This window comes from Chrysochloris asiatica, unplaced genomic scaffold (genome assembly GCF_000296735.1).
Source record: "Chrysochloris asiatica unplaced genomic scaffold, ChrAsi1.0 scaffold00007, whole genome shotgun sequence".
In the NCBI taxonomy this organism is placed as follows: Eukaryota; Metazoa; Chordata; class Mammalia; order Afrosoricida; family Chrysochloridae; genus Chrysochloris; species Chrysochloris asiatica.
In genome coordinates this window covers 30,923,745-30,949,703 of record NW_006408525.1, presented here as the reverse complement: position 1 = coordinate 30,949,703, position 25,959 = coordinate 30,923,745, and the positions used below count along the sequence as shown (strand labels likewise).

The window sequence follows — 25,959 nt, the reverse complement described above, 5'->3', positions numbered from 1 at the left end:
CCCCTCATACACACCCCTACCATGCAAGGTGCCAGTCCCCAAAAGGCTAGTGTAGTGGGAAAGCCAATGGGGTCAGAAGCTAGGCCTGGGTACCTGGGGTGGGGGTGGGGGGACTAGAGGGGGATCTCCTCTCCCAGGCTGGCCTCACAGAGGAGCCGGGACGTCCGCTTGCCGGTGCGGGCAGTGAAGGGCACCGTCTTCAGCACTGAGGATTGGGGGAAGGTGGAGAAAGGTAGAGAGAGGAAAAAAGACCAAATAAAAGTAGCAAGAGGCAGTGAGGCAGTCAGACCCCTCTGGAAGGGGGCCGCAGGTGGAGGACAGCACAGAAGGACAGACAGAGGACAGGACAGAGGTCCAGCAGAGCTGTCACCTGTGATGATGTCTTCAATGGCCCCGTCACGGTCACTCTCATAGATGAGTGGCTCCTTCTGCTGCTTCCGTTTCAGCTCTGAGATGAGGTCCATCTGCTGCCGACGGGCCTTGGGCGGGGACTGGGGGTGCACAGCTCCAGCTCAGCGTCCTCCCCCGGCCCACCAAGCCCTACAACATCTGCCTGGTCCCCCACAGCAAGGGCAGTTGGTTTGAGTAGAGGACAACCATTTCCATCCTGGGCTTCTGGGCCACCACCGTCACCTTGGGCAGAGTCTGTCCATACTGTAACAACTCCGGAGGGGCTGCTACCTACCTTGGGTACTGAGGGCTCTCCTTTGCTGGGGGCATCAATGCCTGCCTCCTGGGCAGCTGCTTCTTTCTTCCACTGTTCCACTTCCTGCTCAGCTTTCTGAGGGGCCGAGGAGGGTCTCCATGAGGGCAGACTATTTCCCTATCTCACCCCCAAGAAACAGCCCTACCCTTCCCACATGCATGGGTCCCAGCCTGCCCCCCCAGACATACATACCTTGTATGCCTTGTTGAAGCGGCTAAAAAGGGAAAAAAACATGGAGGGGGATGTGGTCTTGGGATTCTCCCCGAAGTACTCCACCACGGACTCGTAGGCCTCCTGTGGACACAGCCCATCAGCCCTACCAGCATAGACCCCCCCTCGGAGGCTGATCACTGCTCAGTACCTCACCAACCCCTGCAAGACACTGGTCACCTCATCTCTGCTCCCCTAGACCAAGAGGAGCTTCGTTCCCCATATGGTGTCCTATCTGGGGCCATGCCCCACCCAGAGCCCAGTATATCTGCATCCTCCCAGCCTCCCCAGCCCTAGCACCTGAGCTGTCTTGCTGTCTGCCAGAAGTTTGTCCATGGTGGGTGTGTTGGTCTTCAGGAACTCCTTAAGCACTGCACAGTTGTCTTGCCGCATAAACTCCCGCTGTGTCAACTCCAGACCTCGCTGCAGGGATCGCACGTCCCCCAGGACGCTGTCCAGGGATACTGGGTGGAGTGGAGCAGTACAGTGGCAGGGAGTCAAAGAAGCACTCCCACCCCATTTACAGGCATCCTGCATCCCCCAGAACGGAGCTCCTCCCCTCACCTAAGGACCGAGGGCCCCATACCTGCACTGGCCTTGTCCAGGAAGTGCAATTCACTGTGGAAGCCTGTGAGCTGGGGATACTTCTCAGTGATGACCTTTACCAGGTAGTGCAGCAGTGTCTGCTTGCGATCAGTTGACTTCATCTCCAATAACTACATGAGGGTTTGTCGTAAGCTAGCGGCCACCAACCAGCCCTCATTCCCCAGGCCAGGGGTTCCTCCTCGCCCCCCCTCACCGCATCCAAACTCTGGAGCCGGAAGCCATAGGCTGCTCCACGCTTGCTGCTGTTCATGTAGTTGCCAAAGGCCAGGACAATCTGGAAGGGTGGGAGAGAGCTCAGGGGGGTCCTGAGGCTGAGGACCCCCTCCACTTCAGTACAAATAGCACAAGAAGAAAAGGTATCAGAAAGCAAGCCCCACTCAGGCCCCGCTACACTCCTGCATGGACCCCCTCAGGACCATGACATACACATACATTGGCAGACGCCATCCTGCCAAGGAGCAAACAGCGATAAGCCTTATGCATGAAAAGTTCATTGTTTAGCAGAACAATGAATGCCCCCTTGGTTAGCAGAGCTACAAGGGATGATTCATGCAGGGGACCCGCGGTTTCTAGCTTTCCCTTGGAAAAATAGTTGTTTCTGATTTCCTTATAAGAAGTTTTAGAAAATCTTGCATGATCATTAGATACTTTTAATAGTTGCCTTTCACATTAACATTAACTTACACACCATATTCAATCTTATATAGTTATAAAAATTAATTTTTACATTAACAATAAGTTTTAACATTAGAAATAACCACACTAGCTAAAAGTTTTAGCAATTCAAGCTTAAAATTGTAAGAAACATTCCAGGTGGTTTTAGTGAAGGACATTAAGGCTTTTAGAAAGCAGCTTAGGAGACAGTCAAGGGCAGTGAGAGCTTGGGAACAGAGGTAGGGGTTTGATTAGAAGTTTTGAGAAATTGTTAGCATGAGAGAATTACTGCTTTGTTCTTAACTATGAAACTTTAGGGTACTTTTATGTTCTTGTTTTTATTGTTTGCTCAATTATATGTATGACCAATATAGTAAAGATTATGTTTTTGATTGTAATCTGTAAATAATGAATCTATAGAAAGTAATAGATGTTGGTAAAGTTAGAAATTAAGATGTAGAACTGTGTTTAATATTAACTAGACATTTTAGGGAGGATTAGAGGGAAACAGAGTCGCTCACAGAAGGCAGACGTTATCAAGGTAACTAAGGAGTAACTAAGGAGTATAGAGACACAGGAATGTTCAGTGACCTTGTATTCCTCTTGTACCGTTGATGTAACAATATAATATTTGATTGATTTGTACTGCTTGTACGTGACTGCTATGAGATCATAGTATGTTTAAAAAGGGATCTAAGAAGCAACAATTGTTGAAATAAAGAGAGTCATCAGAGAGAGTCATCATTACCATCATCTGCCTGAGACTCAAAAATGACCCATTGACTCTTTGAGTATTTTTTTATTTTTTTCATTCAGCCGACTCCACATCCTCCTTCAAGAGTCTCCTAATAATTTGTCGAGGCTGGTCCCCGGCAATACATGTCTGTGTATGTTTGACACATGTAAATGGCTGGCAGTGTGGTCGGTCCTCTGCCACTCCTACCCAACACTGCTGTTGACACCTCCTCCTAGGCTGCAGGGCCACCTTCCTAACAGCCCTTTCTAATGATTCCTTGCCTCTCCATGGAGCAGGTGTGATTGGGGTTCCCTAATAACAGATGTAGGGCTCCCGGTGTGACACTGTAGGATTAGCACTGCAAACCACAAGGCCAGCAGTTCAAACCCACCAGCTGCTCCTTGGAAACCCTGTACAGGGTTCCTATGAGCCAGAACCAACTCGACAGTAACAGCAACAGATGTAGTCTCCAAAAGGGCCAAATCCTCAGGCAAGGTCTTAAGGGTGCCATTAGACACACAGCGATGTAACTAGAAATATCCCAGTTCTACCTGAGGTACCATCAGGGGGCATGGACATGAGAGGTGGGGAATCCATCTTTGTTGCATCTAGCTATGCAGCAAAGAGTTTATCTCCCTCTCATAGCCCCCAGAATAGGCAGGGATTCACTTCCAGGACCCTGGCCTGGCCTCTCACCTCCAGGATCTGGCGGAGTTTGTCCGAGGACTTGATGGACATGGAGGCAGCAATAATCGCATTCAGTTGCTGGATGTGGGGAGGGGAGGCAAGGTCACTTGGAGGAACAACTCCCCCAGGAGGCTAAGACTCCCAGATGGAGCCCAGACTGGGGCTGCCTCCTCCCTAGCCCCCACCCAGGCCATGCTATCTCCCTGCCACACCTACCGGCATAAGCATCTGGGTGGTGTCTGGGAAGTTGCCCAGGAAGGTGAGTGTGGCCATGCGCTCAGGCAATCGTGGGATTCGACTGAAACGCAGCATGAAACGGTCCTCATCTGACAGTTCCTGTATGGGCCGCTGCTCCCGCTCAAAGCGGGCAATGAGGCTACGCTCATACTCGGTGGGCAGGAAGCGTGTCAGCAGCTCCAGGAAGTCCAGGCCAAGAGCCTGCAGGTCATACCTGTATGTGTAGTGGGGTGTCACTCCACACCCACCCACTCCTGAGAGCAGAACTGCTTCCCTCCTTGACTAAATAAATGAACTGCAATATTTGCCATTTGCTAACAGTTTCGGGGAACAAGGGAAATTAGGAGTTGAAAAGTCTTCAGTACTCACAATCCCGAGGAGGAGTTGCCCAGCTGTAAACACCTGGGCCTGAGCACCCACCGCTAAGCAAGGGAGTAAGGACATCCCAGCCTGGGCATGTACTCAGGTCTTTAAAATGGTACACAGTTCCCCACTCTCTTTCCTGACCAGGACTGCTATGAGGCTTGATGGACTCTGTCCAGGGGTTGAAGCTCTTCGACTAGGACCCACCTGATGAGTCCTGCCTGGTGGAGGGGCTAGGCTGTCTACCAGCCTAGCACTAAGCTACTCACGTCTCAATGGCCTGGCAGATGCGGTCAGCTCCCAAGTTCCCCTTGCGCAGAGTGATAGCCAGGTTCTTGGCCCGGTTGGCCTCAATGAGAGTTGCTTTGGTGGGGGCCTTCTGGGATGTCTTGCCCTTGAGGGCAGTGAGGTCCAGGCTGGGACCTTGGGACTTGGTCTTGAAGTGTTCCTCAAAGTCACTCATATCCAGCTCCTGAGGAACCAGGGAGAAGTGGGCTTGGGTAGGGCCTGCTACACTACTGTGAGTCAAATACACCAGGGACCCAACTTGGCCAAAGACCATGTTTGGGGTTACAGGGAAGTCGTGGGCACACGGAGGCAGAAGAGGAACATCCATCTCTGGCAACCCAGACCCCACTCCCTCACTAGAATTTGGCAAGGAAGGAGTCCCGGTGTGGCACTGTGGGTTAATGTGTCAGACTGCAAAGCCGTTTGAACTGTAAGGTCGGTGGTTCAAGCTCACCAGCTGTTCCTTGGAAACTCTATACAGGGTCTCTATGAGTTGCAGCCGACTCGACAGCACTTAACAACAACAACACACAATGGAAAGGAAAGGGGGTAGAAGGGATGACCACTGGGGCCCCAGCAAGATCGGAGTGAATGACCTCACCTTCTGGTGCCCACACTGGGGCAAGGTAGGCCACACACACGCACCTGCAGCACCTTCTCGTCATTGAGCTCCGTGAAGACGGTGCCTGTGATCTGACTGGGTTTCAAGGCCACCCAGTTTAAGAGTGGCATTCGAAACTTGGTCTGGATGGGTTTCTTGGCCTTCACTCCTGGGGCAGGGAGGGAGTGGTAAGCACAGAGCGTGGCAGGAGAGACCTGGAAAGAACCTGGGCATTAAGAGTCTCCCAGGGAGAGGACATCAATTCACTCACCTGGACCCATCTCTGAGTCTGGTGCTCCAGGGGCATCAGAGGAGCCTCCCAGAGTCGGTGGCGGCGGCGGTGGCGGCGGTGGCGGCACAGGCCCATCTGTGCCGGGGGGTGGCGGCGGTGGCGGTGGTGGGGGTGGCAAGTCTCCCGGCAGCGGCGGAGCCGGAGGGAGGTCCGGGCTGCCAGGGAGGGGCGGTGCCACTGGAGGCGCCGAAGGCGGGGCTTCCTGTTGGGAAGCTGGACCTGGAAGTGGGGGTGGCGGTGGTGGTGGGGGCGCTGCTCCGGGAGCTGATTCTGTTGCAGGTGTGAGATCCGACCCTGGCCAGGAGGTTGGAGGAGGTGTGTCAATTTCTTATACTGGTGGTCTCACGGCCCCACCCATGGGCACTGGGCCCATTCTCGCCACCGCACACACCTGAGCCACGGCCACATGCCAAGCTTCTCTCTCCAACCCTCAGCACCGCCGGAGAGTCTTCCCGGCTCTCCCTCCCGGCCCGGGTCCACAGTGTGAAGCTGCTACGTACCTGGGCTAGGGGAACCGGTTGGCAACGCGCAAGTCAAGACATCACCGATTGGAGTTGCCACAACGACCGGCAGAATCTCGATGGAGACTGCGTCCCCCGGCCCCCGCAGGATGCGGATTAACCCCTTCTCCTCCAGCTCCTCCACCTTCAGTTCCAGGGCTGAGGGCCTCGCCAAGACAGGGGGAGGAGGCACTTTCTCAGGCTCTGGGGGACGTCTGGAGGCGCCCATGGAGGTCGACTCGCTGTAGCGCTCCTGTAAGCAAGCCCCGGGGAGTTGATCACCTGCAGGCCCCATGACCCAGATCCCCATCCTCCTCCCTGGGTGAAGAGAGATGTCAGCCTAGCAGTCCCAAGTGGTCTGTCCTTGGAGACCCGCCCGCCCGCCCGCCTGCCTGCCTGCCCGCCTGCCCAACGCCTCCAGACTCACCCGCAGGGTCTCCAGCTCCTTGCGGGCCTGGCTTAGCTGCTTCTCCAGCTCGGCAATCTTGGCCATGGATTCGTTCTCCGCGTCCCGAAGCCTCTCTGTCAGCTGTAGCACCGGCACATTTGGTGAGCTCCCACCCGCGGCCGGGCACTGGCACCGCCAGCGAGGGGGCGGCCCCAGGCATGCCTGCCTGGAGGGCTTGGGGTGGGGGAGGCTCCCGGATGCGCTCAGCCGGGGGTGCTATGGTTGTCCCAAGCCTGGCACTTGAACCCAGATAAGGCACTGTGATTACTAACGTGCTCTCAGGAGGGAGAAGCAATGCATCGCTAATGAGGGAGGTGGTGGAGGGGAGATTGACCTGGGAGGATCCAAGCACACAGTTCCCCCCATCAGCCAGGGCCTGGGACCTGCACATTAGGAGAGCAGAGGGACTGCCTCCTCATAGGTTCAGTCCACGGTAGAAGCTCAAGAAACATTCACTGAGAATTACCCCTAAAGCTTTAGGATTTAGGCCAGGCTGTAATTCACACATAGAGCCAGTGAGGGGCGTTAGTGGGTACAGGCCTCTCTCACCGTGGCCACCTGCTCCTGCAACTCTTCCATGTGCTCCAGCACTGCATTCTTGGTCTCTGTGTCCTCCAGCAGCGAGCCCACATCAAAAACATTGTCCAGGTATGCCTGAATCTGAACCTGTAGCTTGTCACTCTCGGTGAGCCGCAGTCTCTGTCCCCAGACAGAACAAGCAGGGTGAGGACCGTGGGAAAGGAGAGAGGGGGACAGTCCTTCCAATCCCCTCACTCACGAGGACCCAGAGAAAGGAGTCTGAGCCCTAGCTTGCTTTGTTTCTTTAAAGTGAGACATAATTCATATACTATGGAATTTACCATTTGAAAGTGTACAATTGAGTGGTTTTCAGTAGTTTCATAAGACTTTAGAACCATGACCACAATCTAAAATCAGGCTATTTCATCACCCTCAAAATAAACCCCATTCCCATTAGCAGTCAGTCCCCATCCCTCTCTCTCCCTCCGCCAGCCCTTGGCAGTCACTAACTGACCTTCTGTCTCTAGAATTTGCCTATTCTGAACATTTCATATAAATTATTGTTTTGAAGTGCCATTGAGTTGGTTCTGCCTCTTAGCAATCCTGTATAGGGTTTTTTTGTGTGTGTGTCTTGTTTTTTTCATTGGAAAGCCTCATCTTTCTCCTGCAGAACTGCTGGTAATTTTGAACTGCTGACCCTGAGATTAACAGCCTGACTCGTAACCACTACACTACCAGAGCTCCTTTGTATACTGTATAGGGTTTTTGAGGAACAGCTGGTAGGTTTGAACCTCCGACCTTGTGGTTAGCAGTCCAGTGCTTATCCTACAGCGCCACACCAGGACTCTCTTCAGATAAATGCAATCATCCAATACATGGCCTTTTGTGTCTGGCTACTTTTATTTAGCATCATGTTTTCAAGGTTCATGGGTACAGTAGCATCCATTGTATGGATCGACCACTCTAGTCTGCCTTTCACCTTTTGTTCTGCTTGGCTTTAAAAAGCCCATTCCCGAAGCCCAGGCCCCTCCAGGAAGCATCCCAAAGGAGTGGAAGCAGAGCCTGCAGCTACTCCGTTCAGGCTGGGCCAGGATGCACAAGCTCCTCTGTGCACCTTCCCCAGGGTGAAGCTCCCCTCCAGGACCTGGACCCAGCTACCACTTCAATCCGGCATCTCTGCACGCCCTATCATTCTCTGGCATCAGAGTCAGAACCCTGGACTCCCTAAAGCCTGATCCAGTGTCTATAAAAACAGCTCCCTGGATGCGTTGCCTACTATGTGCCTGGTATTTGACACATTTCGAGTCATTATTATCTTCGTGGTTCTCCCATTTTACAGATGAGAACACTTAAGTTTCAGAGCATAGAAGCCAATCCAAGGTCAAGAAGCTAGAAAGTGGCAGAGCCAGGATTTGAACCAAGGTCTGCATGGTTCTAATGTCCATGTTTCTAGCCTCTCAGCCATACTAGACCTGGAATGAGTGGTTAAGGCTGGGGCTGTATGGGGCTTACCTCCAAATACAGGTCCAGACCCAAGTGGGTGAACTCATATTGCAAGAAGACACGAAAGTTCATATTTTCCACTGAATGAACCACAATGTTGATGAATTGCATGCAGGCCACCTGAGGGACAGGGAACACGAACAACTGGATGAACTTCTGGGTGGGGGTGCTCGTTTACTCCCAAGTCTCCCCGCTCTCCACCATCCTCCTTCCCCCACTGACCACTCAGTCCTCACACTTTGCAGGGGCAGGACCTAGCCCCTTATACCCAGGCCCCTAGCTGTGCCCTGCTCCAGAGAGTGGTCCTGCCCAGTCCCTAAGCCAACTGGAGTTGGACTCCTGAGCTCACCATGAAGTCAATGTTGCTGTCCTCATTCCGGAAATATTCCATCAGCTTCTCAAAGCGGTGCTGCTCCCCACACACCTGGTGGAGGGAAGTGGCAGTGACTAAGCCCCAGACCTGCCTAGGACTCTGCATTCTTACAGGGCAGGATCTAGGGAAGAGCCCCTGCATTCACCAGCATAATGCGGCTACCTGCTGTCCCTGTGCCCCCAAGGCCATCCCTGGATCAGAGACAAGCCTGGGAAACTGGTCTCTGCAGTACTAGGAGGAGGTCCAGATCTGGCCCTGTGGCCTTCAGGTGGTGATGACAGATTGGTTCAACAGGAAAATCTATGTAAATTATATGCAAATATACCAACAACTCTGGTAGTATAGTGGTTATGAGTCCAGCTGCTAACCTCAACGTCAGCAGTTTGAAACTCCCAGCCATTCTGAGGGAGAAAGATGAGGCTTTCTGCTCCTGTAAAGATTTACAGCCTCGGAAGCCCTGTGCAGGGTCGCTGTGATTTGGAACTGACTCCAGCACACCAACAACAGGAACAGAACTCTAGCAGTGATACTGTCACCAGCACTCCAAGGACCCCCTTTCCAGAACTGTCCAAAGCTGGTCAGCTGCCAGATTGTGCTCTACTTGCCTAAAGATTGACGCCAAACCAAAGTACCCCAAGGTCCAAGGCAAGTGGGCCCTACAGAATCTGATCCTAGAGCCCAACCCACCGTTTCCTCTCCATCTCCCCTCCTGCTGTCACCCTTACTTACTCCCCACTGGCCACATTTATATCCTGACACGCACCCACCACCCACCGCAGGGTCTCTGCAAATGCTCTTCATCTGCCGGGAGTGCTCTTACCTGAGACAGCCCTGCCTCAAGACCCTCATTTCCTTTACACAGTTACTCACACCTCACCTCAACAAAGACTTCCCTGACCCTATAAACAGTTCCTCGTGCCCCCACCAGTGTGTCTGCTCTTACCCCGCACAGTTTCCTTTCCCATAGCATTGATCATTTTTTAACACACTACGTAAAATTTACTTAGTTGTTACATAACTTATTATCCATCTCCCCCTGCTTTGTCTCTGCTCTCGGGCCAGACACACAGTAGGTTTGTCAGTAATACTCATGAAGTGAATGAATGAATCCCATTGTGTGTATCAAGCTCATGCGTCTCTCCTACACTTGTTACTCAACAACTCCAGATGTACGAGTACATGTGGATCGAGTACTGTGTGGATCTGACAAAGCTGAAAAGCAGAGGTAGAGCAGATTTTGCAGTAATCCCTGTGAAACCAGACATGCACCTATCTGGTCCTGCATGTCCCCTTAAAAACTTTTCCATCCCAGACTGTCTCCACCCCCTACTCCCAAAATGCCCACCCAATGTCCCCAGGCTGCCCCCCAACAGAGCCAACAACTGTTAGCAATAGGACTCCACAAGTCCACCATAGGAACAAGTACATGTTAGGGTAGGAGAGCTGGTTTTTAGTACCTCCTTGAAGTTGTCAAAGGCTGCAAGGATGATGTCATGACCCCCCCGCACCAGGCACACAGCCGCCAGCAGCTCTAGCACCAGAGCCTTGGTTCTGAGGAGAGAAGGAGTGGGTTGTCCTTGAAAACAGGCAGCTCTTTGACGCTGGAGAAGACAGGGGAGCTAATGGTGGGCTCCTCAGTGAGAGGAAGGGGCCAGGTTTGGGAGGGCATAAAGGGGGAGACTGAACCTAGGCAGTAATCCAGAGAACTGGGGGACAGCGTGGACAAAGGAGAAAAACAGGAGGGTCTAGATGTAGTAATTAGGAATCGGGCTGTGAACCACAAGGTCAGCAGTTGGAAACTACCAGCTGTTCCGTGGGAGAAAGATGAGGCTTTCTACTCCCATAGAGATTTACAGCCTTGGAAACCCAATACAGGGTGGCTATGAGTTGGAACCACTCCACGGCACATCACAACAACAACAGACTAAGGAAAGGAGGAACGTGGACCTCACCTCGGGTTCTTGTTGTTGAGGCTCAGAGCAATCTCGTTGACACAAGCAGGGTGGTTCATGACAAGGCTGAAGCCAGACTGGGGAGAGAGGAGACACACCATTATTCCCGTTTCTAACTGCCCTCAAGCTTAGAAATTTCTTTATATTCAACCGAACGCTCTTCTGCTATAACCAAAGCCTGACTCTGTCCCTCTTTTTAAATCCCTCTGCCTTTTCTAAAGCATCTTGAACACACTGCGTCCCAAAGGCTGGCTAAGTAAAGGAGAACCCACTTCACCACTACTCCTTTAAATTACTCACAGGCCTTGCTCTCCAGCTTTCATTGGAGAGTGTATCTATGCCCCCACATGAGGCACATCCATAGCCCTGGCCACAAGGAGGCCTCCTCTCAAGACCCCTCAACCTCAAGATACTAAGCCTGGCTCCCAGGGCTTCCCAGTGGGCAGTGGAGTGGGGAACAGTTGGTCCTAGAATCTCCTCAGCCTGGGCTGCCCCTAGTAAGTACAGGCCTGGCTCTTGGATACTCCCAGGCTCCATGCCCCCAGCCCACCTGGTAGTTCATGATGGCACGCAAGCACATGATGCAGACATGGACGTCGTCCTTCTGGCTGACAACACGGGAATTACGCAGAGCCTTCCTGCTATGGGCTGGGGTCAACCTGAGGGTGGGGTGGAGGGGAGGCAGCTGGATCAGAGTCCTGAGCCCTCACTTCCCATTCCCCCATCCCTCAGATGGCTTTGGAAACCTTAGGCCACTACCGCCCATTTACCCAACAGAGGCCAGCTGAGGGCAGGGAGGTTCCCCTAGAGGCCGGTGGGGAGGAGAGGAAGCAAATACCCTTAACAGTAATATGGCACTAATAAGGTAGCTGTGTTGCTGGGGTAGAGAGCTCCTGGAGGGAAAGACAGCCACAGCTTGGAAACAGTGATGGACGGGCTCTCCACAAGGTGGTGCTGCTCACAGACACCTGGACTTGGATCTTGAGAGCAGGTTCGGAATTCACTGTACTTGGGTCTGAATCCAGCTTCCCCACTTACTAGACAAGTTTCTTCCTCTTGCTGGGCTCAGTTTCCTCATTTGTAAAATAAGGATGGTAATAATCATACCTTCCTGATAGGGTTTTGAGGACTGTAAAATGAGTAAATGTATTCAATGCTTACAACAGTGCCTGCGTGGCACAAGTTCTTTACAAGTGTGTGCAACTATTATTTGCTAAAAAATGTGTGATGTTTTCACTGTAGCAGAACAGCTGACCGTGACTTCCACATGTCTGGCCCTTTCGACAATTTTGTCGTCTTTCCAACAATACTGGGAAGGCCCTACCACCACCCTGTTAAGTCTTCCATCTTCCTGACACATTCTGAGATTTGGTCCAGGCAGTTCCTTCGGCCTGGAATTCATTTCCCTGCCCTCATGATTGCCTGTAAAGTCTATTTTTCTGCAAGTCACAGTTTCATTGTCCCTTCTTCTGGGAAGCCTTCCTTTCCTGGTGGCCATGGCCACCTCCCTCCCCAATGCTCCCAGTCACATCGCAGATCTGTAATATCCTGCCACACTGAATCGTCCCCCACTAGACAATGAGCCCCCTATTATAAGCAAATCTGTGTTCTGAGCACTTGCCACAGTGCTAAAAAAAAAAATTTGATGAATGAATGAATGAACATTAAGAGATTTTGGAGCTTAATGTGAAGGTGGTCCCCTAGACTCAATGTGGGAAAGAAGGGAGCTGGGGGTCCATACGAGCTCCAGGGCCATCTCCTGTGCAGAGTAAGGTGGGGTGGCCTATCTGAAGCAGCCACTACTGAACCTGAAGCCTCAGTCAGTTGTCTCACCCAACCCCCCACCACCCAAGGAAAGCCAGCCATGCATGCACCTCCTTCAGGTGGCTACATACCGGGGAGAAGGGGGACATCTGGAGGCCACATGGGAGAAAACGGGGAGGGGTGTTAGATGACACAGGTACAAACAGGCCTCACTGACCCAGAAAACCCACTGACCCAGTCAATCTCAACCCCTCTGTGCCCACCCCAATGGCTTCTTAACACACTCACAACCCAATCCGTGTATGTGGCCAGAACTCTGCTCCCAATGCTTGGCTACCCCTCCCACCACCTCAGGGTACTGGGTGGGCTGACTGGCTGCAGGGTGAGAAAGTATGCCACAGGGCGCACGTACTTGATGGTCAGGTGGCGATTCTTGGACTGTGGTGGGCAGGATGAGGGGGCACCCTTGCTGAGATCCTCCACTGACTGCTCCAGGGGCTTGCTCTTCTCTGAGTTGGGGGCCCCGTTGTCTGTGCTCTCCATGTCATACCTGCAGGGGACGATGCAGTGGAGGTGGAGGCCAGCACTTCAGGCCCCCTTAGGAGCCGGGTGGAAGGAATTGAGGTAAGGGAGACAGCCCTGAGGTGAGGCTGAAGTGGGGAGGAGGCTGTGTTCTTGGCAGTCGGCTGGGCTTAGCGGGGGTGGGGACATAGCGGAACAGAAGAGTGTGCCAATGGAATGTCATTCCCTGTCCAGGGCAGGCCTTCAGGAAGGGGATTGTTCAGGACCAATCCCAGAACTTCAGCTAGAGCTGGCTGGAGGGGGAGCTGTGAGGAGCAGTGTGGGGACACAGGGGACCTTACGTGACAGAGCACTGAGCAAAGGCCAGGTACTCAAGCAGCATGTCCAGGCCACCATTCTCCTTGCTGAGAAACTCCTGCACCCACCTATGGGATACAGAGCTCCCTGAGTCCCCGCAGACAAGGCTGAGAGGCGCAGGCTGCTAGAGGCTCAGCCTGGCTGACATTAAGGCCAGGAGAGGGGGAAGCCGGCAGGACGCCCACCCACAGGATGCCCACAGGCACAGCCCTGTGCAGGGAGAGGGGAGGGGAAGCCGCTGGCTCACCCAATGTGGTTTGTCCTCAGGGAGATCTCCAGCTCCCGCAACACCTGTGTAGACTCCTGAACTCGCCTCTTAAACTGGGGGGCCAAGAACAAGGCAGCCTGATGGGGGGAGTCCAGGCCTCCCACAGGCCCACCAAGCCCTGAGGCGACAGTTAGCAGCAGCCACCCCCACAGTGGTACATGGCCTTTCACGTAAACCTCCCCCACCACCTCCACACACCTGCTTAGTGGAACAAGCACTCACCGGCGACACATACTCCCCCATCCACAGACACGTCCGTGCTCAGATAGGAAAAAATACACACAAGCACACATCATACATCCATGCTCAGATACACAGGGCACACATACATCAGTATTCAGACACACATGCATATCCATACGCGGGACTCACAGGTGCACAAAGATTCATCCCCATCTCTATACAAGCACACACAAGGTACAAACCCACATCCATTTACAGACACCTTGAGCACACACATACAAATATACACCGATATACAAGAACCCCAGATATGCACACATAGAGTGCCCATGCGTCCATACTCAGTATACATACCCACATCCACCACAGACATTCTATGTGTACACACACATATACACAGGTGTCCTGAGTATATACACACAAACTATACACACATCTCCCACCTGCACACACTCACAAGGTACACACACACACAAATAAGAGAGGACTTCAAAAAAGTCATGGATAGATGGAATTAAAAAATAATGGAATTTTTCTGCAAATGTTTGAAGCCCCTTCATTTACATTCACATACAAGGACCCCAATAGACACACATAGAGTACCCACATGTCCATACAAAGCTAAACAACTACACCCGCATATCCTATGTGAATAGACACAGGTGTCCTGAATACACACACATAGGGAATACATGCATCCATCTGTACAGGACCACAGGACACACACACATATGCATGGACATGACACACATAAAACATACACTCCTATGTACTTTATATAAGAGTACACTCAAACACATGTTCACATCCATGTCCATACACAAAAGTACACACACAGTACAGAAACAAACCATACAAGGACACGCCAGGTACACACCCACAAGTACACAGAAGTGTCCCCATGCATGTGCATATAGGATGCTCAAGGAGCCAATCAAGTGTATGCCTAGGGCTCTCTCTGGCCCCTGCCAACACACACACACGTCCCCACACAAGCCCACAGAAGAGCATGTACATTTCCATGTCGTCACTCTGGCTGCCCAGAGCTTAGGCAGTGCAGGGGGAAAGGGACAAAGAAAAAAGGAGAGACATATACCCCCAAGTTGGGTATCCAATCAGCTGCCACCTTCCTGCTGGCCCCGCCAGTATCCAGGTAGCTCTTCAACTTCTGGATGTAGGCTGCAGGGGGGTTTTTGACTTGAAACCGTTCCTGGGGAGAAGGGCTAAGGTGTACAGGCAGCCAGGCAAGCCACGCCAGTTTCACCCCAGTGCCTCATCCTCAGCTCTGACCTGGCTCCCAGGCTGTCTTAAGACCCCTCTGAACCACCAAAAGCATGAACCCAAACAGTCCTCACAGGTAACACCCTAGCATAGTCCTGGGATAGGACATGCAAGGTCAGTCCTAGACACCCATGGGGCACTCCAGCTGGCCACTAGGTGGCACCCTCCCAGTCCCCTGCCCTTCCTGGGCCACAGCCCAACCCAGACCTTGGAGGGAAAGAAATATGCCTTAGAGGGGTCTGTAAGAAGGGGTCGTTGAGGCCAGTCCCCACCACCATCCCTGGCCCAGCACCTTGGCAGGAGGAGGGCTCCTCAGGACTCCATCCAGCTGTCCTGCTCACCTGGGTTTCAGTGTGTGTGTGTGTTCATTTGTATTCAACAAAGCAATTCCTGAGTCCCTTAAGTCAGCCCAACTTAAGCAGCTTCTCATGGGACAGGACCACAGGGGAGGTTCTTAACCTAAGTGGCTCCTGTCCTTCCCCAACCAGACCCCTCAAGTACCCCATCCATCCTCCAAACCTCCCGTTTCTCCCAGGTTTTTAAGCCCCCAAGCTCTGAAATGCAGTGCCCCCTACATCTACCAGGCCTCTGAAGTCAGCTTCCCACCCTCTTCCGACGCCCAGTCCTCACTCCCAGACTCCTGCTGGCCAACTCATCCCATCCATCCATTACTGGAGGTGAGGCCCAGCCCCAGCTCCCAGGGGAGGCTCCCAGCTCCCCAACTCCCCACCCCCAGCCTCTACTGCCACTCCCAGCTTCCCTCACTGCATCACATCCCGCTGCTTCAAACAGCAGCCCCAGTGCAGAAGGGGCTGGCGCAGTGAGTGAGCCAGGAGGCAGACTGAACACAGACTGGTGGTTCTAGCCCCACTCCTTGGGAACTGGTTGACCTTGGGGAGGCCACAGCTCCTCTGGGCCCGAGGTCTGTTCTCCAAGCCTCCCGTAGGGCCAAATGAAGATGCCTGACCCTGAGGCAGAGTGTCACGTAAGGTTCTTGCAGGAAACTCAGCTAAGGGGACAGTGGCATGGCCTCAGTGCGCTGGCCGGTGCCCTGCACCAGCCCTGCCCACTCAGCAGAGGAAGCCCAGCCCCACTTCTAACTCACAGGCTCTCTGGGGAGGCCCCATGTCCATGTGTGAGAGAGGGGGATCCCAGAGTCCTGCAAATGCCCAGCACCCTTCCCTGACCTCTGGGCAGGGTCATAGTCCCTCAAGCAGTTTGGCAGTGGCCATTCTCCAGCTAGCCCCAGCCTGACACCCCAATGGTGGGAGGGAGGGACACAGAGTCATGTTGTCACTCACCTGGTCACAGATGAGCTCCCACTTCTTCTCGTTGTCATACTGACTGAGCAGCTGCACCTTGTCTGGGGGCAAGTTCATGCAGTTCTGGGGAGAGAAGGACAAAGTAAAGACCCCTGGAGCCTGGAGTCCCAAAGTGGGGGAGGGGAGACAGGACATTCCTGGAGCCGGCAGGACTCAGCTGTCTAGCAGGTGCTCCGCTCTCCTCTCCGGTGGAGCACCTTCAGATGGCATCAGCCAGGACTGCTCCTGGACTCCCACATCACCACCTGGCACTTGGCGTGTAGAGGAAGCAATCAGGGTTCTCAGCCCAGATCACAGACGCCTCAGACACTTCTGGGCCCCAGCATCCCCCTTTGTGATATAGGGGTATGGTTTCCTTCCCATGTGAAAAGACAACAGAAGAATCGCTCCCAAGCCAAGCGTGGACATGGCCCCATTCCCATGTGCTACCAGGCATCACGTGTGCATATACCCAGCCGGGGGCACAGTGCCCACAAACACCAGAAGAGGGCCCCCTCCCCCTGGTCACTTTGGGAAATGAGGAGAGGGGGACAGAGGAAGATGCATCATGAGTGTGGAGGGTGTGAGGGGATTTCGGAGGGGAAGGTCACCCAGCCACAGGATCTCCCAGCCAGCATGCTGGGTCTGGCGTGCTGTGGCCCAGGGTGGGATTTCCCTCAGCAGATAGGAAAGGTCAACAGTGCAAGAGTTAAAGCGAAGAGAGGTAAATACTGTTAACTGACGGCACCTAAGAGAGGACTGGAATCAATGTAATGAAACAACATATATGATTTGTTGAATGTAAAACTGATGAACTGCTCTGTAAAACCTCACTCAATTCACAATGAAACATTCAAAGAAAGAAAGGTCAACAGTAGCTTGCCTGGATTTTCCCCTCACCCAGCCACGGATGACCAGAATATGGCATGTCAGTTAAAGTCTCCCCAACAGGGCAGACAGCGGGCGCAGCCCTGGGCTTCAGGTCAACCAAGTGTGGTCAACATTAGGAACTCCCTAGACCCTCAAGACCCCAAGACCTCTTCCTGAGAGACCCAGAAGACAAGCCAGTTTACCCCTATAAAGCCATGGTTTGTTGAGGGCCTACGACATATCAGACCCAAAAAACAGTTCTTGCCCTCAAGGAGCTCTGAGTTAAGCCAGAGTCTCCATGGGGAATGTGGGAACCCCACCCTGAGCCGTGGAAGCCCTAGTTGTTGACTCTGGTACCTCAGACAACACACCTCTGTCATGTGGCCCTGAGATGAGGCCACAGCTGGAGCAGAGAGGGGCCACACCCACCTAAGGCGCCTGAGCCAGCTTCCTCTCTGGGTTGCTGGGTCTAGTGCTAGGGCTCTGGCCAGGCCTCACCCCAAAAAAATCACTGCCTTGGGTCAGCCCAGACAACAGGAAGCTGGGTTCCTCAGTTTAAACTTTCTGGCTCATGGCCCCACTTGAGAGGTAAAATTGACCACCACTGCCCCCCAGGCCAGCTGGCATTGTGGGTAAGTCATCTATCTCCCCTATTGCGAAATTGAGCCCTGAGTGAAGAAACCGCTGCTGTCTCATTGGGCACCCTCCCCCAACCCATCATTCACCAGAGCACAGGACAAGGGAGGGGCTGCCTGGCGGGCTTTGAGAGCTGTGGGAGGGTCCCACTTTGCCAAGGAGGCCTCCCTAGGGCTGTTCTGTTTTCTTATTTCCTAGTCCTTCCTGAGGCTTCACCAGTACACAGACACACCGAGGAGGGGCAGGGCAACATGGGGAGAAGGCCTAGGGGTAAGGAGGGGAGAAAGGAGGAAGGCAGGGGAGAAGGCAGTGGGGGTCAGCGGATAGAAGCTGGGACTGGGCCCGGCACAGAGAAACAAGATGGCCACAGGGAAGGATGGCAGAGGAGCAGCGAAGGGAATGACTGAGCCCCAGCATCTGAGCCTGAGAGAACTGCTCCTCAACATGGGTCTTTCTGGACCCTCATCCACCCCAGCACCCAGTCAGCAACCTGACTGGCTCCTGGAATGGCCGCTGCATCCCAGAAATCACTTCTCCCATAGCATGGAAGACCACCAAAACAATCAGCAAAGTTGACTTGGTGGTTTGAACCTACCCAGCAGTACATGAAAGAATGGGTTGGCTTGGAAGGACCATGGGAGAAATGTTCTGTGTCCATAGAGACTGTTGTTGAATGCTGTTGACTGGACTCCAGCTTGATACCACGTGACAGAGTGAAACTGCCCCACCGAGTGTTCTAGGCTTTAAGGAGCTCTGGTAGCGTAGTGGTTACAAATCGGGCTGCGAACCGCAAGCTCAGCAGTTTGAAACTACCAGCTGTTCCATCAGAGAAAGATGAGACTTTCTGCTCCCGTAAAGATTTCCAGCCTCGAAAACCCTGTACAGGGCCACTATGAGTCGGAACCGACTCCACAGCACATAACAACAACAACAGTCTTTGCTGGGGCAGATCACCTGGTCTCTCTCTGGTAGGTTCGAACCACCAATCTTTTGGTTAGCGGTCAAGTGCCACCTCAGAGACCTCCTTTCATAAAGACTACAGTCAAGAAAACCTATGGTACAGTGCTGCGCTCTTAACACCTGGGGTCTCCAGGAGTCAGAGGCAACTCAGCAGCAATAGGTTTGGTTTGGGCACAGTTGTAGCCACAGATTGGGGGAGTGACCTGCCCAAGGTCATGAAGTCAGTAAAAGTCAAGCCAGGCTTTGAGCCCAGAGCTGAATCTGAGCCACCACCCTGCTCCCCATGCCCAGGACACATCCATGATTATTACAGGGATTTGGGGAGGGGCACATTTCCTTAATTACAGAGTGGCACATCTGTCCAGCTGCAGATAGCTCCGGGCAATGGCAGAGAGCAGGGTGCCCTTATACCCCTTCCCCACCTGGGCCTCTTCATGCCAGCCTGCCAGACAGGCTAAATTTAGGCTCAGAAATCAGAAATAACTCTGACAGCGCTGCTGAGCACTAATTAGTAGCTGCTTGTCAGTTGTGCCCACCGAGGACACGCACCCCAGGGAGCAAGGGAGAGGCCGGTGCCTGCTGCTCACTCAGGGAGGGATGAGACCATCCTGGAAAGCAGGAGTAGCCCCCCAGAGTTAGGCCCTCAGCAAGGAGACAGCAGCACAGGGTGAGGTCTTGGGGGGGGGGGGGCGGTGCTCAGATGAGATTGGGAGGGGCAGGCCTCCAGAGAGGTGGAGAGCAGGAGGGGCAGCTGTGACCTGGAGGAACCAGAACCTGATTAGGAAGAGCCAAGCTCTGGGCCCCCTAGGCCTACACACTCCTCCATACAATGGGCACAATCTCTCTACCTCCCTGTGTCACAGAGCTTCTGGGGACACTCAAGAAATCTTGTTTTGATGGATTGCTATTTTCCAGCTATTCGGCACTGTGCAAGACATTCCACAGATGGGAGGGAGCCCAGGAAAGGACCAAGCTAGGGATTAGGGGAGTGGGGAGCAGAAGTTTATGAAACTATCTAAGTAAAATCTGTTTCCAAGACTTGGCCAAAAACTTAACTGACTCCTTGACTCCCTTTCATAGTGCTTCGGGTCAAAGAGGAAGATAAGATTCATCTTTTGGAGTATGGTCAAGAAAAGGAGCTGATTCCCCAAATCTTTCTGCTAGATTTTGTGGGGACCATTCTCCTCCTTCCCTGCCCCTACTTTACCCAGGGGGGCCGCACTCTCTGCTCACTCAAGACAGTCCCTTAAAAGCTCATGCCACCCTGACATACACACACACATCAGTGCTGTCATCTGCAGTGAGGACCCAGGAAACTGAAGAGGCTCTACCTGCAGCTGGACACAGCCACACCCATCAGTTTCAATTTCAGCAGACCTGAGTCTGCATCCCAACCCAGCTGCCCCCACTTCATGAGGCCCAGCCCTCCGAGTCCCAGGATGCCTCTGAAATGTATACCAACTCCAGTCTCAAGCTAGCCCTGCAGGATTCTCCCCGCTGTCCCACTGCGTCTTTCACCCATTTCCCCTCCTCCCACCATAGGGCCTGTACCTTGGTTCTAAAGCTCTCAGTGCATCCCCCAAAACAAACCATTTTATCTACTTTTTACAAAATATTTTAAATATAGATTTTCTAGAACTCTTATAAACAGTTCTAGGTTTAAAGGGGGGTTTCTGGGATGACTCAGTCCTAGGTAGAGGGTGCTTGGAACCACCAAAAATTAACAGCTTCTCCCTTTGGGGCTTAGGGGTCCCCATGGCAAGGACAAGGGCCAATAGAGTGGGAGCCAGAACAGAAGGCACTGCCAGTATAATGCCAGCTGGCAGGAGGAGGAGGAGGGTAACAACACCCCAACAGCACTTGCCCTGTGCTGGTCCCAGTCTAAGTGCTTTACATCTATTATCTCATTTAAATTTCAACAAGGACCCTACTATTACAATCCCCACTTCACAAATGGAAAAGCAAGGTACAGAGAGATTAAGTCACTAGCCCAAGATGACCTAGCAGATAAACAGTAAGAAGACTGAGTTTCCTCAGAAGAAGGAACATGAAAGGAGATGGTTTAGGCCCCTCTGGGGGTCTCCTACAGACAGCCTAGCCCAGTCCTCCTCCCCCATCTGAAGAACCAGGAACAGCCAGCCCCACTTCCTGCCACCCAGCACCCTACGGCTTCCTGTTGTTGCCCACACTGAGCTCTTACTCACTGGGGAACCCCCCCCCCAACACACCCTTTCTCAGAGGGAAGTGGAGACCTCTCCACCCCCTCCTCATGCACGGGCTACCGCTACCGTTAGTACCATGGCTGCTCCACCCTTCAAGGGAGGTGGGCCTCGCCCATCGTGGTTTCCAACCACTGGTTTTCTACCTAGGCCTCCTTGTAGCTGACTCCAGTGATGGCAGCCTGTCCTGTAATGGGGTCTCCTCAGGGCCATACAGAAACCTTGGGTGGTCCTGGAAATGGAGTTGAGGGAGGGGAGAGGTAGAACCTGGACTCCTTCGCTGCACAGGGGCCCAGGACAGGGAGGTCTTTGTCATCATCCTCTTCCTCACAGGAGAGAGCGTTTATTGCACATGGACTGGACTAAACATTGCGTTAAGTGTAACTTCACAGAATCCCCTCAACAATCCTGGAAAGCCAACATACACCATTAACGCTTTCTTCTTACATGGGAAGAAAATAGGCTAAGTATTTACTAAAGATCACAAGGTAGTAAACAGCAAAGATGAAATTCAAACCCCAAACTTCATGGCTCAAAAGCCTAGGAAGCTACTTTGCTTTTCCCCTGAGTCGCCCCTGCCCCGCTCAGAGGCAAGGAGGCCTGACCCACCTTCCAGGGTTCCTTATTGCAGCAAAAAAGCAGAGGCGGCCCTGAGAGTGGTCCCACCTGTTCTGACCCATCTCACCAGTTCTTCGCCAACCCCAGAAGTCCCTATGAGTCATGCCCACCACATCCCTGGGTTTCCAGGGTCAACAAGTGTCAGCCCTGTCTACTGGGAATACTACCCCAACCTCTGCCCAGCACAGCATTTGACCACATGGTCACAACCCTTCTGGGGTCCTTTGTGTTAGACATCCCAGAGGTGGGACACGCAGGCCTTGAGTAAGTGAGGCCCCATAGCTACATGTTCCCAAACCTCTTCTACTCCCAATGGAATTTCAACTTCTCATGGCACCCAGGCTTTATGGATCCATGGAGGCTGGGTAGGCCTGTGAAGTTATTACCCTGAGATCATCTTTAAACCTTAAACCAAAAATATCCCCTGAAGTTGTCCTAAAATCAAACAATTGTTTAGCCGAACTAGTCAAGAATGAGCATTCTGTTTTTTTTATGATCTACCTGTATGGGATGAAAGGAGACCTGGTGCTGTAGGATAAGCATTGGACTGCTAACCATAAGGTTGACGGTTTAAACCCACCCATCACTCTGTGGGGACAAAGATGATGCTGTCTGCTCCCTTAATGAGTTAGTCTCAGAAACCCTCCCCAGAGTCACTGTAAGTGGGACTCGAGTTAATGGCAGTGAGTTTGGTTTGGGTGGGTTACATGGGATCGTACCGGTGATAGTAAGATAGGAGCCTCAGGGTCCAATGAGTTTATGTTCATGGAGGAAAAATAACTCAGGAAAGGCGGGTGAGAAGACCCTGAGTACATTGGGTCACCAAATTGTGCATGCAGAAACAGCTGAACTGGTGTATATTTTGCTGTGTATATTTTCAACGACAATAAAAGTGCATACACAACATAACATAAAAACTTACTCTGCTCCACCTCAGAGAAAGGAGTTCAGTCCCAAGTCTCAGAACCAAGACACCTGCTCCTGCTTCTCAACTACCAGGCCCAGACAGGGAGGGACCAGCCACAGAAAGGACACCCAGGGTCCACATCCTCCCCACATAGCCTAGTCTAGTGCCCACGTCCTTGGGTACATGCTAAGATTAACATCCCAGAATGCTGGCCCCCATCAGGGTTCAGACCCCACCAATGCGTCAGAATCACCCTCCGCCTTGTGTACACCTTTCTCAGTACCTCCCAGGGCTTCTTTTACCCTACCAGGTGACTTTGAAACCTCTGCCCCAAGTTTACAGCTCCACCCTCCCCAGACAATCAGGGGTGTCCTGGCTCTCCTGGTGTAGCCCTATAGGATAAGCACTTGACTGCTAACAAGGTCAGTGGTTCAAACTCAACAAACAGGGCTGCTATGAGTCAGAACCCACTCAATGGGACTTAACAAGAACATACCTGGCCATCTGGCTAACCTGGGAAGAGCACCTAGCCCTCTCAATCCTTGGCCCTGCCTGCCCACAAGGGAGGAGTTGAGGACTAGAAGCCACCCAGCCTCTGGCATGGGCGTGGGAGAGGTGAGAGCGGAATGGGGCTGCCTGGTTTTCCCAGGCACCTGTGGCTGGGCAGCAGCCCAAACCCGGGCTCAACCTGCTCTTCCTCCCTACCCTCATTTTAACTAAGGCCACCCCTCACTCTTGCAGCCTCACAGGTCACCCCCATAAGAGCAAGACTGGCCAGAAGAAGAAAGAGCTGGCTTCCTAAATCTCCTCACCTACAGGAGGGGCCCACAGCCAGGAGAGGAGGAGTAATTTGGGGTGTCACACACACCTCCAGGGTAAAAAGGCTGAGCTTGAGAGAATGGAGTGGGGGGTTCTCTGAGGTCATTTGACTAGACCCCAAAGTAGGGTTGTATTTTTCCCATTAAAACTGGGCACTTTGAGGGGATAGCCGATTGCCATCAACAAGCCAAAGGGTCTTCTCAAACATTCCCTAGGGACCAAAGAAGCCATTGTGGCTGGGGTCAGATGGAGACCTCCCTGGCAATACCCACTGCCAGGTCTGTGTGTTCAGCTCGATCTTTAGCCCTGGGCAGACTCAGGCAGGGGTCAAGGCTGTCACCCCAAGTCAAGGCAAATGTCCCTGCTGGTAGCAAGTGAGAAGAATCAGGTTCTTAGCCAAACGACCTTGAGTTTATCCTGCCACAACAGGGCAAGGGACAGGCTGAACCTTGCCCAGAAAGACAGTGAAGTATTATTAACATTGGGGTTCCTGGGGATGAGGCCAGCAGATGCTGCTGTTCTGAGTGTCTACTCAACTACCACCCTTTATCCACAAGGGCATTTCTAAGACCTAGCTCTGAGCCTCACTCCTCCACTCTCCAGTACTCAGCGACTCCCAAAGTGTCAGACCCAGGCAATCAGAGTTACAGCAATAAAGTCCTATACATGGCAGGCATCAAGAACCTCGCCCTCCAGCTTGTGGATTTCCACCCATCTGAATTATTCACAGGGTTCCTCCCCATTAGTGTATGTAACAGAGTGAGTGGAGTCTGGGCCTCACCCTGAGAGCCTCCAGCCCCAGACATGCACTTGAGACATCTATGGCCCCATCATGCTAGTGGGGTCCACAGACCTGCCACCAGCTCAGTCTCCTCAAATGGCCCCCTCATCCTCCCATTCCCACCTCGGCACCCATCTGCTCAGCTCAGCTCTGCCTGGTCAGGCTCTGAGTTTGGGGAGATGGGAAAGGAGCAGGTGGAGAAATGGGGAAGTCTGGGGTAGCCTGGAGTGAGGCATCCCTTAGGGGCCCTCCCCTCCCCTAATCAAGCCAGTTAACAGTAGCCAAGATTTTCAGGAACTTAGGAGGTGTCCAGTGGGGCCAGGCAGAAGGTCTAATGTGTAGTTGGGGGGGTGGGCAGGTGGGGGAGAAGGAGGTAGAGGGGTGGTGAAGACTTGAGCTGCCAGGCTTGGACAGCTCCCACCCTTCTGCCCTGCAGTGCCAGTCTGCTCTGGGAAGGGCCTCTGGGAAAAGGCATGGCCTGATTCGCCTGTCATCCAGTGTCCAGCAATGGAAGGCTGACGGCAGACAGCAAACAGTTAGAGAAGGAGGCAAGGCAGGCTGAGGTAGGGAGGGGGAAGTGAGAATGAGTAGCCCTTCCCCCTCCCCACTTGTGCCTCCCCTCCCACCCCCCTCATGGGATCCCTTGACTCTGCTTTGGTGTCCACATGAACCTGCACCCCATTAACCCAGCCCAATACTCCCAGGCCCCACCTAAACATATGGAGTCCTCCCCAGTGACTAGCCCAGCCCGCCCCCCAGTCCTATCAGGGGGACTTCTGGACTTTATCCCTTTAATATAGATGGATAGTACTGTCCAAGACATGACCTACAGACACTTTCCCGCGATAAATGGGGTTAAGAGGAAGACACCCTGTCGCCATAACCCAACAACCAGTAGCCATGTGGAACAAATAGACACCTCAACTCCCTCTCCTGCTCCCTGGAGGTTAAGGTGAAGCCCCTATAGTCTCTGATCCGCGAGGACTGAGAGGCGGATGCTCTAGACCACCACCAGTGTCTGGGCCTGCTTGTAGCGCGGATGGGGGAGCCCCAATACCCAATGGCGTGCTCCGCTTTACACTTCCTTGCTGGACGTTTTGTTTAAGACCTCAAGACCCCAGGGGTGGTAGGTGTGGGGTAGGGGGTGGGAGGCGGTGGCGTCTTGGGGAGGGAAACCTGTCTGTTTCAGAAGAAAGTTTTGGGGGGAGAGTGCTAAGTCACTCCGAAGGAAGCCACGGTCACTTCCACCCCCTGAAGGGGGGCAGCCGCCGGACCGAGGATCTCCAAGCGGCACCTGAGCCCCAGAGGACCGGGACGTGTGTCGAGCCCCCGCCCGTGCCCTGCGCGCAGCCGGGGTAGCACTCACCAGGACCCGGTTGAACCTCTCCTCTAGCTCGCCCGCCGCAGGCATCGGCTGCTTGGGAGTCGCGGGCTGTTTGGGGAGCGACGCAGTGGGGGCCGCGGGCTGCTCGGCGCTGCCGGCCGCGTTGCCCATGGTGGTCCCCACCCAGTCGGCCAGGCGCCTCCAGCCTCGGAAATCCAGTTTTCCGGGGAGCGAGGGACGAGGCTCCAGGCCCGAGGGTGACCGAAGCAGCAGCTCGCGGCGACTGGGGGCTCGACTCAGTGGCGCGCTGGGGCCGGGGCGCGGCGTCCCATCCCGGCGGCCCGGTTCGAGGACGCCGGGCGGTGAGCTGCAGGGCGCGGGGAGGAAGTCAGGCTGCAGGCCGCCGGGGCCCGAGGGCTGGGCCGGGGGCAGGAAGCTGCGGCGCTGGCTTCCCCCTCGGCGATTTTCGAACTT

General features: G+C 53.5%; 1 protein-coding gene across 1 annotated transcript; it reads right to left on the bottom strand.

Moving 5' to 3' along the window:
• Window positions 1-113: 113 nt before the first annotated feature.
• On the bottom strand, window positions 114-25,656 carry FMNL1 (formin-like 1). The gene is made up of 26 exons (XM_006833523.1): window positions 25,528-25,656; window positions 16,352-16,435; window positions 14,866-14,979; window positions 13,566-13,639; window positions 13,303-13,386; window positions 12,852-12,989; window positions 11,226-11,334; window positions 10,676-10,752; window positions 10,181-10,274; window positions 8,700-8,774; window positions 8,360-8,470; window positions 6,878-7,027; window positions 6,308-6,409; window positions 5,881-6,133; window positions 5,360-5,674; window positions 5,133-5,257; window positions 4,469-4,671; window positions 3,816-4,050; window positions 3,609-3,677; window positions 1,716-1,796; window positions 1,503-1,632; window positions 1,217-1,380; window positions 899-1,000; window positions 686-781; window positions 371-491; window positions 114-205 (listed from the first exon to the last, which is right to left on the bottom strand). Exons 1-26 carry the CDS (start codon window positions 25,654-25,656, stop codon window positions 114-116), a joined length of 3,327 nt encoding a protein of 1,108 aa, XP_006833586.1.
• Between the last annotated feature and the right edge of the window lie 303 nt (window positions 25,657-25,959).

Bases quoted from the DNA above. Each gene is read 5' to 3' on its own strand.
- FMNL1 (XM_006833523.1), bottom strand. From the start codon at position 25,656: ATGGGCAACGCGGCCGGCAGCGCCGAGCAGCCCGCGGCCCCCACTGCG. The intron at 8,471-8,699 runs GTGAGCTCAGGA...CCTGTCCCTCAG, and splicing joins ACAGCAACATTGACTTCATG to GTGGCCTGCATGCAATTCAT. The intron at 206-370 runs GTGACAGCTCTG...CCCAATCCTCAG, and splicing joins CATTGAAGACATCATCACAG to TGCTGAAGACGGTGCCCTTC.